Here is a 16,687-nt window from a genome sequence, read left to right as displayed (position 1 = left end):
AACAGTCTTTTTATGTGCAAATGTTCCACTAAGTATGAATATATAGCAAATAAAGATCAAAATGTAATTCTCGGTATCAAAATGCTTCATTAGAAATGTGATTATCATATTAGTCATATTCATGATGTCAATAGCATCAGTGAACACAAGACAGCAGGACTTATGTTATGACTTGGTTTATGTCAGTCATATTTATTTTTCATAGACTGTATTGTTATAAATTAAGTTTTTTGTTTGAATTGCTTCACAATTTTCATGTTGGGAGCCTGGTTGGACTTTTTATAGCTGACTATACATATGAGATTTTCTCATTGTTGAAGGCTGTAAGGTGACCTATAATTGCTTTTATCCGCATTGTTTGAACTCTGGTGGACAGTTGTCTCATTTGCAATAGATACCACATCTCCTTATTTTTATATTAATAACAAGCCAAATCAATTTCTCTTGAAAAGCAAGATAACTGTTACATATTTGTGAGTTTACAGTACATGTACCTGCATGCCATGACTATGGCAATTACAATGGGACAAAACAATAAAATCAATTTTTCTCACTTTAAATATCTGTTTCTGCATAGAAAAACACAATCAGATTCACAATGATTTAATATTTCTATCAAAAGTCTGAAGTTAAATATTGTTTTATGTCAATCATTGTTAAGAAGCCCAATAATTAAGTGGTCTATAGACTATAGTGGTCGGTTTCTGTTTGTTTGAGACTTTGAGTCATACATTGTATCATATTTGTTTTGTTTTTTTGTTGTTTTTTTTTGGGGGGGGGTTGTACATTGTTGTTGATACAACTTTTTGTTGGTTTTCAATCATATCTTTAAAGGTCTTTTGTTGTTTATAGTAACACTAATGTAATATTAGTTATCTTAATAAAAATAAACAGCTGCGCCATGAGCGCATGATACGCCCGTCTTCTTGTGTGTGAATTTTTATGCAATAATCATAAATAGTTTCTGACATATGGCGTGACATGCGAAAACCCCCCTTTTTTTTACAAAAAAACTCAATATCTCTAAAATAAAATTTTGAATCAAAATCAAAAAGTATACAGATCTTAAGATTAATTTAACTAAGAAGTGTGTAAAATTTTAAGCAATAATCATAAATCGTTTTTGAGATACGACGCGACATGTGAAAAAAAACATGCACCTGTTTTAGTTACTAAGTCCTGTAACTCAAAAAGTTTTAATCTTATTTTCACCAAAAAGTATACAGATCGTTTGACCATCATAAGAAACAACTATATTAAGTTTCATAAAATTTGGATAAGTCCTTCTCAAGTTACTATGTGACATGTTTACGCCGGACAGACAGACGGACAGACGGACAGACAGATGGACAGACGACATTTGTATACCATAATACGACCCATCAAAATTTTGGAGTGCGTATAAAAAAATCTGAAAATCTGAATTAAATACCAATTCAATTTCATCTTGATCTTGGTCACACATTGTTCTTATAATACCTTCATAAATTTATCTATAATAAATGCATACAGCAGTTATTAAGAAATAAATGGAGAATGTGTCCCCATGGACACAGATGATGCCCCAGCTTGCATACAACATTATAAAGGGACATAACTCAAGAACGATAAAAGTGACGCTACCTAAATTTGTACTTAATCTGAGTTTTAAGGTACCGGTAATAAGTATTGTGTATTATGTTTCATAATGTTAGGTTGGGGCAAACTTAAGTTACAAAACGAAAACTAAAAATTTGGCAATTTTCGATTTATAAAGGGGCATAACTCGATAATGATTAAAGTGATGCTACCAAAATTCAACTTGATCTGTGTTTTGTGGTAAAAAACATTGTGTATAAGTTTCATAACATTTGGTTGAGGCAACTTAAGTTAGAGAACGGAAACTAAAAATTTTGCATTTTTTCCATTTATAAAGGGGCATAACTCGAGAATGGTTAAAGTGACCCCACTAAAATTCAAACTTGATCTTTATTTTGTGGTAATAAGCATTGTGTATATGTTTCATAAAATTTGGTTGAGGCAAACTTAAGTTAGAGAAAAACTAAAAATTCTGCAATTTTTCAATTTATGTAGCCCCACATCTCCTTTAATTCATTATAAAAAAAAATTCATAATAAAACAAGTTAAAGTGTCAGTTTACTTGCATCCACTTCTTAGAAAGACCTGCTTTTTATCTGTTGCATTACATTTGTACAGAAGCTTGTATTGGGTAAATTGAAAAGAAAATCAAAATCAAAATAATAAATATTTATTTCAGCCTCTTCATAAAATAATCTCTTGAGAAAAGACTACAGTGTACCTTAAACAACAGTTACAAAACATTTTCTATCACTTTCTTCTACAACAAATTATTCACTTCTTTATGTCCTTTAAACTTCATCAATACCAATAAAAACAACCTGTACATGTTTCCAAAATCCATTTGTTAATTTGATCTTCATTAACTTCACTTATGAAGTACATCTGACAGACAACTGTTTTCTTTGCTGTTTAGGTTTTTCCAAATAAAAAATTCTATGGTCAAGATGATTCCATGTAATTTCATCTTTTTACAATTACAATCTTAAATCTCATTACATTATGTGGACAAAAAATGTTGTATCAGCTGTAATTTGGTAAGGGAAAAATACCAGTTTTGTAAAAAGCAATACACAAACATATGAATTTATTTTCATACATAGTCAAGTAAAAAAAACCTGAATACAATGAATAAGCATCTGGTAAAATCTAAAAAGTTGTCATTTCTAGATTACATTCCAGTTCCTAATTATAAATAGCAATCTATGTAAAAAAAAACAACAGATTTTTTTTATGTCAATAGTTTAAAGCTTTTCAAACTTGATGTCCAGTGTAATAAGAAAAAATCTGTCAATCAAGATTGCATTTTTGTTGGTGACATGCAAGGAAGTTTAAAAAAAAAAATAAAACGTCTACCTGTCTAATTATAAATTTCTAATGAATTGACCAGAGAAGCTATTTTTTTTTGTGGCCTACAGAAGCTTTAAAATATTTCATTGAATCACAAGTTTTATTATACCAATTTTACCAATTCAATACTTGCAAGAAAATAATAGATATCTAAACTGGACATTTCCCATGAAGTTTGTGTGAATATATTTCATTGAAAAAACTTTGCTCTCCAGAATCAAGAGTAAAATTTTAACTCAAAAGGAGCAATAAAAAACTGATTCAAACTTCACAAAACATTATTTGTCTTAATGCTGGTAGTTTTATACTTAACTTTGATGCTGAACTTAAAATAATTTGCTTGTTATTATGGCCCCAAACAAAACAAAAAATGATAATGCCCTATGAGAAGGGTTTCAAGGAAATATTTGAGTTCCTTGCGCAAACATACTTGTAGTGAATAACTGGCTGATATCTACTGTACAGACACACAATTGTTTCCCCACATGATTATATTAACAGAGTTCAGAGTGGTATACCTGGCAATAGTAAATTATCATCAGCAATCATCCTGTTTCATTTGTGATTACCTCAATGTTCTTAAGTGTATTGTAACTTAAAATGCATATACAACATTATTTTATTATTTTAGTGCTTGTGCTGGAAAGGACATGTATCATGCAGATTGATCATTAACGTAAATGGTGGGATAGCTTGTACGTAAACAATGTTTACATTTTGTGATCATGAATTCAGAAATAAAATTTCCAGCATGTATTGTGTTTTAAAATCCATCTCCACAGATTATATTCATTGTATGTGTAAGTTCATTTATTTCATGAGGGTAAAACCTAATAAATGTCTTCCCCTAATCGATAATATCAATTTTTTACTACATATAAATCAACTACAGTACTGTAAATTCAAAAAGTTTTGAAGTGTTTTTGTTATTTCTAAAATTGCAATAGGATAAACTCACATTTCAAATTGTGATAGAATTATTTGTATGCAGCAATTTCTAAAGTTGCAATACCTAATTAATCTAGCATTTGTGTCAATTGTTTAAAATACACAATAATACATGCACACAAAAATCTGTGAATTTAAAGTATCTGTCATGTAACAGTTATAAATAAAACTTACAGTGAAAACAATAAGATATTAGTGAATCTGACCATCACATTAGTTTGATTTACTGTATACAAGTATTCTGAAGTTTTTGAATAATAATATTTTAATCACAAAAAATGTCAGTATAAATAAATAGTTTCAAGCCATAACCTTAAAACTAAAACAATCTTGAAACAAATGATAATGGAATGTCATCTTGTAAATAATCTTGAATAAATTGAACTTCTTATTATTGTGAAAGTGAGATTACAATTTAGTATCTTCATTTTGTTACATATCTACCAATATAAAATCAATGTTTTAGTATGTACCCGCCCACAGTGATATGCATTTGTTTTCGAGATTATTGTTAAAAAAATGTGTTAATTTACATAAGTAAACATAATATCTAGGTAAATCAGAATTTTGTTCAAAAAATGTGTCAATTTACATAAGTAAACATAATATCTAGGTAAATCAGAACTTAATCATTTAGATATTACAGTGTAGCAAGTATATTTATAAAACACATACACATAATATATATTATTTGATTATAATTAACTTTACAATTAAAATATTATTCAGATAAATTGCAAAAAAAAAAAAAGTAAACAAAAGTCTACTTGTGAATGTACATCGTGTTTACACAAAGCGATAATTATTGGCAATCATTCATTTTTTCTTCATGCAAGACCTTGTGTGCTAATATGTATATAAAAATAAAAGAAATTGATTATGAATAGATTTTTTGTTATATTTTTTCCTTTCTTTCTCATTCTTTGTCAAAATTTAAATACACTAATTTGAAGGAAAAACCAAATGCTAAGGTAATGCATTTTAAGTATGTCCATAATTATACGAAGTCTAACTCTATAAAACAGAATAAATGTACAGAAATATTCACAACATTAAAATGGTGTTTTTTGGTGACCTCAAGTTGTTCTTATTTTACCAGGTACATAGTTCTTATCAATCACTGGTTCTATCAAAAACATGTGCAAACATTTTTCATTCTGTGCTAATGGGTGGCCAGCAACTCTGCAATAAGAAAAAAGTGCACATAGACATATGAAAACTGTATTTACTATTAAAACTAAAAAAAATAGGATGCACACGCTGAAATGTCTCTCACTTATCTTTGTAAACATCAGATGTGAATTGTCTATTCTGTTTTATTTTTATGAAATCAACTATTTTTCAATATTGCATGTATTATCTATGCATATGGATCAGGATATTAAATACGTTTTCTACCATTACATGACAGGCTGACAACACAAAGTACAAAATTGAAAGGAAGAACACAATATACATGTGACCTCGGATGACTCAAACCTTGGATGAGTTATATAGTTATGTCACGTCACTCAGACTGCAGCTTACCAAGGTATTGACTGTATAACAACTGCTACATTCTGCTTTTCACTAGAGACAGTTAATTCATATTCAGTCTCCTTGGTTTTTTAAACCACAAATTAAGTATTCCATAAAAATAAACTGTTGACACAGAAATAAGTCTAACCTTTTTGTAATTTTCATAGTATAATGCATATATTAAATCCAAATGGCAATATTTAAACATGTAAACTATGCAAAACATTCAAAGTCAATGAACCATGCTTTATAGCGCAGGACCAAATAACTCAATAGAAATGAGAAATGCCAATGCTAATAAAACTGCATACTAAATACCATTGACTTATCATAAGTGGATCCCTTTACAGTAACCTAAATACAAACTTTAATTTGTAAACAATGTAAAAGTTTCAAAGTCAATGAACCATGCTGAGAGGGTGAGGTCATATAATCACCATGGAAAAAAGACTTGCAAATGCTAATACATCTGCATACCAAATATCATTGACTTAACATTGGTGGTTCCTCTTAAACTGATCTATTAATCACTAACTTAACATGAATGTAAACTATGCAAAACATTCAAAGTCAAAAGACCATGGCTTAGGGGGTGGAGTCAAACAATTTCCATGGAAATGAGATGTGCCAATGCTACTGCTTCTACATACAAAATATCATTGACCTACCACAAGTGGTTCCTCTTAAACTGACCTAATCACAAACTAATACATGTAAAGTAAGCAAGTTTCATAGTCAATAGACCATGACTGAGGGGACAGGGCGAAATAATCTCCATGGAAATGAGATGTGCCAATGCTAACACAACCACATTCCAAATATCATTGACCTACTATTAGTGGTTCCTCATAAACTGACCTAATCACAAACTAATACATTTTTGACGCCCCGTCTGAAACAGCATATTTCAGTATCGCTTTTTGACTGTGTCAAAGCCAGACGAAACTAAACAATTGTCTTAGGCCATTTTATTTCAAATTGTGCTGTGCTTGTTAAAGGAAAAGGTTCGGTAAGGGCTAATTTCGGCCTAAAATTCAAAGTACATCTGATGAAAGATTTTTGACATTTTTTAAACACTTAAGTGTCTACATCATTCGATTTAATTGGTTATTGTTAAAGATTTGGACTGATTGGTCATTAAAAACGCTAAAATTCAAGCTTAAATATGAAAAATCTATCAAATATGCCATTTAACGTCACTTTTCAGATGGTTTTTGTCTAAAATGGATGTGGGCACATTCGTGTTCACTCTCAACATTTATATATATTATGTATTATCATTAATTACAACATATATTTAAATATTAAGAATGAACATAAGTGCGGCCACTTCCATTTCAGACAAAAACCGTCTTGAAATTAGCACAAATGTTTAAATTGTGAAGATATCAGTATTTTTGCATGAAATAATGATGCTAGTACCTGATGCATGTCCATTTTATTATCAAAAACAGTCCATATTTATGTAACAAAAGTATGCTACTTTCCAATAAATAACTAAAAATTAACAATTTAACAACTTTGTAAAAACGCTATATTTTAGGGCCAAAAAGGGGTCTTACCGGGCCTACTCCTTTAGTGATATTCCAATTAATAGCATGGTACAAAAGAAATAATCATACACTGCTTACTTGTTTATGAATTGTTCAAGTCCTTTTCTTCTGTCTTCAATGAATTCATCCTCAAATATTCCATCATCACCTCTGAATGGTAACTGTCTTTTCAGGGCTTTACCAGGAAGTGGTGGTACCACAATCTGAATAAGAAGGTGAAGTTACTGTAAAAATGTCAGTCCAAATTTATTTCCAGAAGGTCTATAGAAGCTTTATCTCTCAGCCAGCATCTATAAATGTTAATCACTTATGTTTCTATCTTACTTCAAAAATCAGAAATAGGGCTACTACACTGAAAAACATGTCAATAAACAAATTAACTAGAGGCTCCTAAGAATGGCATGGATCACAGATTAATGATGACCCCAAAAAGTGAAAAATATGCATTCAGCACGCATTAATAGACATTTAGTTAGATCATCTTACATTTTGTAGAAGTGATGAATAGCATAAACAGAATAGCTTTCCTCATTGAATTTCAATTGATAAATGATCATTAGTTTTCCCCCTTTTCTTTTTATTTTTCAAATATGAAATAGCGCTTGATATTTCATTGGTAGTTCCTACAGTGACAAGTGGAACAAACAGCTGCACAACGAGCACATGATACGTCTGTCACTTTTTCAAAGAATAAAGTTCAATAACTTCTGAATGTCATATCAGAAATTTATGAAAAACTAAAGGGAGGTTATCTTAATAAATATAAACCAGTCACCAAGTTTCATTAAAACTGCTCAAATCACTTTAAAGATATTGTCCGAAAACTGGAAAATCACCCCCTCTTTATGAATAAAATCCCATAACTCAGAAAGGTAAAATCTAAAATTTATAAAAATCGAAAAGGAGCTTACGTCAATAGATATAAACTATTCACCAAAGTTTCATGAAAACTGCTGAAAACATTTTTGAGTTATTGTCCAAAAACTGGAAAATCCCCCCTTTTTTTAAGGAATAAAACCCCTCAACTCAGAAACGTAAAATCCAAAATTTATAAAAATCGAAAGGGAGCTCATTGCAAATTGGTGAAAGTGTTTTTGAGTTATTGTCCGAAAACTGGAAAATCCCCCTTTTTTAATGAATAAAACCCCATAACTCGGAAACTTATAATCTTAAATTTATAAACAACGAAAGGGAGCTCACATCAATAGATATAAACAATTCACCAAAGTTTCATGCAAATTGGTTAAAGAGTTTTTGAGTTATTGTCCGACATGTTGACGACGTACAGACAGAGGTTTGGATGGACAGACAGTATACCACAATACGTCCCAAAAACAGGCGTATAAAAATATAATGATGTTACTATATCTATAATGAAAATTTAAGACATGAATTGAGACAGCGATTACTGTAATGGCAGGGATGTCATTTAAAGCTGTCAACCGGCGAAACCCTCCAGTGATTACTGTCTCTGGCGCCAGATAGTTTGAAATGATCAAGTATAATGTTTGAACAGATTTTTCCAAATGATGAGTACTGTATGTACAGTAGCTTTTGTCAGAGACTTCAGTAGATCGAAAATAAGATCAGACTCGCAACTCTGGTTACCATGTAAAAAAAAGTAACTGTCAATTAACCACTATACATGCTACATGTATAAGGAAACCAGGAACCATGCATTATTTCTGGAATTATTCTGGCTTGTATCCATTCTAAAACAAAAATTGTGGGTTTCTTCGTAATCGATTAGCCTGGGATCCTGAGACTATTTTCACAATTAATCTTAAGATTTAAATGGATCGTAAGTAATACAGAACTGTTTATGACTTACAAGTTTTTTACTAACAAGAATTTTTGTGAAATGAGTCCCAGGGCGATTTGTCTGTTGACATGACACAAAGCTGAAACCGATTGGGCCCTGTCCAGGCTACAATCAACAATGAGCAATGATGGAGTTTACATAAAAAAACAAACACTAAATAGATATAAGAAGATGTGGTATGAGTGCCAATGAAACAACTCTCCATCCAAGTCAAAATTTATAAAAGTAAACCATTATAGGTCAAAGTACGGTCTTCAACAATGAGTCTTGGCTCACACCAAACAGCAAGCTATAAAGGGCCCCAAAAATTACAAGTGTAAAACCATTCAAACGGGAAAACCAACGGTCTAATCTATATAAAAAACAAGAAACACTTCACTGATGAACTACATCAACAAACGACAACAACTGAACATCAGATTCCTGACTTAGGACAGGTGCAAACAATTGCAGCAGGCTTAAACGTTTTAATGGTACCAAACCTTCACCCTTATCTGAAACAATAGTGTAACATCACAACATAGAAAGACACACTATAAAATATCAATTGAAATGGCTTAACTCAATCAAAGACATATTAACACCAGTGAACATAAACTGAACAAATAAATTTGATCTATTATACAATGTAAATACAAAATAAATAAACTAAGGGAAGAATAATTAAAGTAACATGTTATACTGCTGTGAAATGTTAAACAATTTAAGAAAAACAATATGCTTGAACAGAAATATCAGCCATTTGCAATTACTTTAAACACAGGTAAATGAAAATAATTTTGTTGTAAGGTATAAGTGTGCAGTTCAAATGTTTATATTTAAATAAAGTTTCCAAGAAAGAAAATGAAAAAGATAAATTGTTAGTACATGTAATATCATTCAAACAGAAACAAGCACATATTCCTATGACTTCCACAGTTTAAGAACGGATAGTTCAAATAAAAATTTCAAACTCCTACGGATAATTTGCTTATTTATATAAGACACTGAAGGGTGACAAAGGGTAAGGCCACACTTAAAAATATTTTGGTTTGCCCAAACCCTACCCAAAGGTAGAGACAGTGGGTAGGTAGGTAGGCATTTTTCTTTGTTTTTTCGGCAAAGAGAAATTGAAGCGTCAGATGTTTTTTAGTCTTCATGCCTATCTGATTTAATAAAAACTTTTTCACATCAGGGCAATAAAAGATTTTGAGTAGGCAGCTATTTTCTGGGTAGGTAGGGTTAGGGCAAACAAACATATTCTTTTTTATGGCCTAATTTTCATTTTCATCAACTTATCAATGTTTTATTCTATCGTCCAAAGATGGAGATTTAAACAATTTTAGGCAAATTTTTCTGGTAATTATATTTTGGACGGGACACTGATTAAAATAAATGTTAAAGTGAAATACTTAAACTTGACTTTGGGTGTTGTTTTCTTAAATAAAGTAAACATAGTGCCGAACATTGAGAAAGCTCATAAATAAATATCAGGGTTAAATTAATTTGTATATATAATTTTACCTTCCTTTACGTTACTTTTGATCAAGTTTTAAAAATAGTATAAATAAATAATCAGATCTTGAGGTCTCAAATAGTTTTCTAAAAATAGCTAGGTCTGATCTGATTGGTTCATCAAAAAATGTGTCAACAGAACAGATTCATACTCTGATTGCCAATATTTTTAAAATATCTATAAATAAAAAGGGATAATACTAAAAATACTTAAATTTGCTGATATTGTCAGGGCTGATTGATATGATTTGTTGATAAAAGAGAATTCATTAAGACTAGTAGATTTGGTATTTTTAACTTTTAATTTTTAGTTGTTCTTTGGACACTGTAGATTTACTTGTTGGATGCTGACTTATACGTCGAGGGCAATGGGACAGCCTTTTAATGTGAAACCCTGTTAAGGGTTGCTGTTTTGTTGATATATATATCATAAAATCCCACATTTTTTGTTTTTCGTGTACATGTATATTTACCTTACTGTCTCTTTCTAATTCATTCCGTAACCACTCAAAGTCACTGTATCTTCTTCGTACACCAGATTCTTTTACTTTAAATACAGGTAAATTTGTCTAAAAATGAATACATACAGGTATATTTATTTAACAAATCAAACCGAATTGCATAAAATTGAATTATAATACATTGTACTAAAAGGAATCAATGAAGATTCTCAGCATTAACATATCTATGAATGGTTCCAACACATTTGTACCATGTGATTGGATTAAATTAACTGAAAATAATGGGTTTTCAAATGGATAAAGGAAAGCCGATTTAAATAGTTTTAAAATGTTTTTAGGCTGTCAGTTTTTTCTTTTGAATTGTTCCACATTACTACTAAATAGAGTTTAATAGCAACTACCCTTACGAGTATTGTGATTAGTGTTGTTCCTCATTTTTCATGTCATGGCCTTTTATAGCAGACTATACAGTATGGGTTTTACTCATTGTTGAAGGCCCTAAAGTGTCCTATAATTCCTTACTACCAGAGTTCACGAAAATGGTCGGTCCTGTCGGTCCTGTCGGTCAAAATGAGGCTCGGACCAGTATTTTGAAGGCTAGTGCCGGTCCCAATGACCGATGTAAAAACGGCCGTTGTAGTGCATATTTCGGCACTTTTTTACATCGGTTATTAGATGTACCGCAACTGTTTCCAATAAGTGTTTACATCGGTTATCAGATGTATCCGCTGCCAATTTCCGGTACTGGTTTACGGATTTATTATAAACAAACCAAAGCGGCGATCTACACGTGGCCTTCTTAATTTGTCCATAGAGCCATCCCTGGCAAACAATCGGCGATTGAACCCTACAAATACTGTAACAGCCGAGAAAGTGATTCAGATGATGAAATGGATAGTGAAGATGACTTTAAATAAGAACAATCAGAAGACCTGAACTGGTCTTTCATTGTTAATTTGCCTGTGGGTGCGAAGAATAAAACTAATATTAATAAAGTTATTTTTCGATAAAATATGTTATCAATTTTTTTTCAGGACAAAATTGAGAGATTTTGTAGGACTGGCTAAAATTTTGTAGGACTGACAAATAATCATGCTTTGTCGGTCCCATGACCGACGGGTCAAAATAAGTTTTCGCGAACTCTGTACTACCACTTCATTTTAACTCTAGTAGATAGTTGTTTCATTGGAAACTATACCTTATATCAATGTTATATTAAAGAAATAATTCATGCAAGCCATAGATTTGTTGGAAATTTTCACATGGCCAGCTATAGATATCAACAACAAAAATTACGAGAAAAAATACTCAGTAGTCCCGGACATTTCAGTATAATTAGGATCAATTCTTGTCATAAGATTTTTTTTGTGAAAAGAGCTTCTGGGCCATTATATATATATATATTTGAACAAATACCACAATATATTTCAATTACAAAATGAAGAAACACTGATTTTGAAATAAGATACATGTTTCTGGGTTGTGTGTGTCTGATTTTTTTTTCAAAGATATACAAAAAATGTATGTTGATTAAAATTTTTAGAAAAAAATATATATTTATAATAATAAATATATTTTGTCTTGTATTTTGGAAAAGGTATAGTGTCTAGTTATCTGTATATGTTACAGTTAGAATAGAAGGAATATAAAGAGTGGTATGTCCAACAATCCTATTACTCTGTTCCTAAATCAGGACCAATACTTGTATACTAGCCAAAAGTACACAATGTAGCCATTATACATAACATCTTAATCTGATAATGGCACAGTTACATGTAATTTTGGATACTCCCACTTTCCCCATGTTTTTCACGATTGTCAAAGTTTTACAACACAGGAAATTTAATAGTTTTCATGACGATTTTAAATATGATCAGCAGATATTTGTTCAGAAACTTTGAACGCTTGTCATTTACTGGAATACAAATGAAAATTATATTCCACAATATATAAAGACTTTTGCTTCCGGAGCGTTGGTTTACCGTCATTCTAACTTCATAGTCTGTGTATCGTTTTTTCCCGACCCCATGAGTTTGAGGATCAGCAATATCTATCTCTAAGAAATTGGCAGGGGGTGAATAGGCATCTTCTAAAGTTTGTTTCTTTGGCTGAATTCGAGCTGTTGCTGATTGTGTAGTGGTCATTGTGTACCACAGGTACTCCTACTTCACAAATACTAATGACGTATTTTGCAATATTAAGGGAGCTAACCACTTCTTCTTTTTGTAGATCCCTCCAACATTGGAGCACATACACTCAGTAGACTGATTACCAATCATATTTAAATTGGAATCTGCTTGTATTTACATACGTTCATGCGAAATATAGGCAGCTCAAAATCCAGAACAACAGCCAAAATAGAAGAAGGAAAACAAATTATCTCTGAACAACTCAAATCTCAAACACCAAACACAACAGTCGTTTTTACAGATGGGTCATGTTTGGGAAATCCAGGCCCATGTGGTGATGGAGCTATAATTTACATAGATATTCAAGAAGAAAATTTAAAAGACTTGTATCTAACAAAGGATCAATCTTGCTGGCTGAACTTATAGCAATAAAAATTGTACTTGATTTCATAGATTCTTTTTCAAAAACTCCAAATGAAACTTTATCTATTTTTTCGGACAGTCAAACAGCATTAGGAATATTAACTCTTAATTGGAAAAGTGAAAACTATCATCAAACCATGAACGACATAACATTTACACTGAAACAGGATGTAAAAAAGGCAGCTAGAAATTCGGGTACAAAACAATGGCAACGCAGATGGGAAACTGACAGCAATTATGGACGTCATTATTTTAGATTTCATCCTGAAGTTAAAAATTAAGTAAAAAATTAAAGACTTCCCATCAAAAAGAATGTACAACATAATCAACAGTATACGAACAGGTTATTCCAAACTAAATGCATACCAGTTTATAATAAACCAACACATCAACTCTGAAACCTGTGATCACTGCAAACAAAAAGAAGATGTACAACACTACCTTTTTGAATGTGATCTTTATTCTGATGCTAGAGACAAATTATTTCTTCAAATTTACTTCATAACAGGTCAAATTCCAACAGATTTAGACAATTTATTAACAATCAATATGTCAAATGCAGAAAATATTATTCAATTATTACTAGCGGAGTACATAGAGGAAATAAACCGTTTTAGTGGATAATTTAATAGACATCCTTTTTTCTTTTTTTCATGTCAATTCAATTACATGATTATACAATTTTTACACCATGAAACCAAAATTCTTTTAATTTTTTACCATTTCACTCGATTTTTTATTCTTCTTCCAATTGATCTCTATCATATTCGTCCTAAACATGCATGAAATATTTGCCACTGGACGTTAAGCAACCAATAATCAATCAATCAGGCTATTCTTCATATTCAAACTTAAACAACTCGTTTGAATTGTATTTATATATATATCAGAGACATATAATACATGTATTATATGTCTCTGTATATATAGAGAAGAAAAACAAATTTTATATAGATACTGAAAAAAAATCATTTGCACCTGAAGACGTGTGTTTGTCGTTTGGAGAACGATCGTCTGCTCCCTCCGGGCTGTAATTCTCACCTTGTATTAGGTGATAATATTGGATCATCATTAATTTGGCCTAAATAAACTTTTCAATTTTAAATCTTTTAATTGTTTTGGTGCCCAAAAAATATTTTTCACATTTGTTTTTTTCAATTTTCAGAAAATGTTAAACTTCTTATTTAACAAAATCTAATATTGAAGAAAAAGTGATTGAAGTTTGAATAAGTCTGACCTTAGCTTATCTGGTCCGTCTCTTGAAGATAAAAAGGTTATCAGGGGTTAAAAAATTTTGTTATCGGTTAATAGCCCAGGACTTATTTGCAGCAGGATTTTACTAGCCCTGTTGGAAGAACTGCTAGCCCATCAAAACTGACCTGCTAGCCCGAGAATGTCTTACAAATCAGAGTTTGCTGCAATAAATAGGGACAATAACACCTGGTTAGAGGAAGAGTTAAACTTATCTTAAAAATGATTGGAAATGAATTTTTGCGTACTTTCCACCGACTTTATTTTGTCCTTTCATGAAATTTCTGTATTTAAAAAAAATCTAAGTAAAAAAGAATCGAGGAAAAAATATTTGTTTACTTAAAGTTATGTCAAGAACAGCATTTTGTTTTCTTTCATTGAAATGGTTCCTCTCCGAGGTAAAGTAAACAATATAGAAAAATCAACCAGGTGATCATATGAGCGAAATTTTGCAGGACAGCACAGCGCCGCAATGTGATTGGATGGCGCTGCGGTCTGTCCAATAGAACATGCAGCGTGGAAGTGCGATACGCTAATGATGCAGCACTAAAACAGACTGGGGAGAAACACGGCTTGGTGCAATAAAAATCAGGCCGATGATACGTTTAGGGTATATATTTTGCTCATTGTTGAAAGCCGTACGGTGACCTATAACTGCTTACATTCACAGTATTTTGACTCTAGTTGGTAGTGATTTCATTGGCAATCATAAAACATTTTACAAAGACTAAAAAAAATGCAGATTGTTTCTTACACAACTGAGTAACTTTTACCGGTAATTTGAAAAAAAAAATCCATATTGAGATGTGCGAACATTATGTGAAGTTTCATTATCTGAGTTGACTAAAATTGCAGGAAGAGTTGATTACACAAAGTTGGAACTGTCCGTTGAGAAAATTTTGACAAAAAATTTAATAAGTTCAGAAGTCTGAACAAGAATCAATTAAATGGTTGTCTCTTTGACGCATTCCCCGTTTCCATTCTCAATTTGATTGTCATGGAGGTACAACATTTAGCAAAAAGTTGGTCCTTAGAATATATGCTGTTTTAATACTCATATGAGTAGACAACAAATGGAAGTTTTTAACGACCTTGACTGGCTATACAGCCCTTGCACGGTCGGTAGTATGAGTAGACGTCCCGTCCAATTTGCTGTGCTTTAATAGCCATGACATGTCTACTGAATGAGGACGTTTAACTTCATGCCTCGTGTGGCGACACTTGAAAGTTAGAAGCAAATCAGCAACACATAAGAAAATGCCTAAGGGTTATTTTTGAACATGTGTCGATAACAATTGCTGTCCCCTTAGACTTTATTAAATATGTCGTGCCAAAGAGACATATCTGTGACTGTGTCAACAATTTTTTGAAAATTTATCTCAGACTGGCTTCTTCGATATGGCCAAATATTACTTTCTGACATTATGTGATCTATCATTCAGAAACAAGATTCGCCTAACTTTGGAACTCTTTTCATGGAACAGTGGTTCAGCTTTCGTGATTGGGTCCGGCCGTTTTCAATTACTATAAACAAGGCCGCCTTCATTTATAATTGACGTACATACTGATAGCCTTCTGGCTGGTTTCAGCCTACCAAGATCGATCTCATTTTTATTTCATGGTTCGTTGTTAAGTTTTTGCGGTTCGTTTCTTTTTACATAGTTTTAGTAGATCAACTTTAGTTGGTGTATCAGAGCCACAACACCCCTGTGATCATATAACTTGACAGTACTAAAAAGCAAAATATTTCGATTCATAAAGTCCTTCCTCTACATGTATATGGAAAGAATCATATTTAATTGCTTACCGTGGCATGAAATGACAAAAGATGTTGAATAAGAAGCAAGAAATGTTCACTCTACTGGCCTGGTACACTAGTCTTTATGGGTTCATATTGGTCATCATCTATGTTTGTTTCAGTCCTTTTTATACAATGGTGATTGTTTGTATTTATCTGTTGTGTTGTTTCAGTTTTACATGTCCTCATTATGTGATCACTAAATCACCTCTTGTGTTTTGAAAAATGTGTATGCAGATATTTTCTGCAGTACATTGAAAAGATACAGATGCTATGAATAAAAGGAGATATGGTGTATATGTCATTGAGACAACAACCCAACAACAAAAATATTCTTAACACATCTATGTTTGTTTAAGAAT

The 16,687-nt window shown here is 31.6% G+C and overlaps 1 protein-coding gene across 1 annotated transcript; it reads right to left on the bottom strand.

Moving 5' to 3' along the window:
• Positions 1-2,232: 2,232 nt before the first annotated feature.
• Positions 2,233-12,903, bottom strand: LOC127724746 (sorting nexin-12-like). The gene is made up of 4 exons (XM_052231843.1): positions 12,707-12,903; positions 10,737-10,832; positions 7,026-7,150; positions 2,233-5,058 (listed from the first exon to the last, which is right to left on the bottom strand). The coding sequence occupies exons 1-4, from the start codon at positions 12,866-12,868 to the stop codon at positions 4,953-4,955; spliced, it is 489 nt and encodes a 162-aa protein (XP_052087803.1). The 5' UTR covers positions 12,869-12,903; the 3' UTR covers positions 2,233-4,952.
• Between the last annotated feature and the right edge of the window lie 3,784 nt (positions 12,904-16,687).

The sequence above is a fragment of the Mytilus californianus genome, unplaced genomic scaffold (genome assembly GCF_021869535.1).
Source record: "Mytilus californianus isolate M0D057914Y unplaced genomic scaffold, xbMytCali1.0.p SCAF_14, whole genome shotgun sequence".
Taxonomy (NCBI): Eukaryota; Metazoa; Mollusca; class Bivalvia; order Mytilida; family Mytilidae; genus Mytilus; species Mytilus californianus.
Note: the sequence above shows the minus strand (reverse complement) of the source record. Positions and strands in the feature narration are given on the sequence as shown.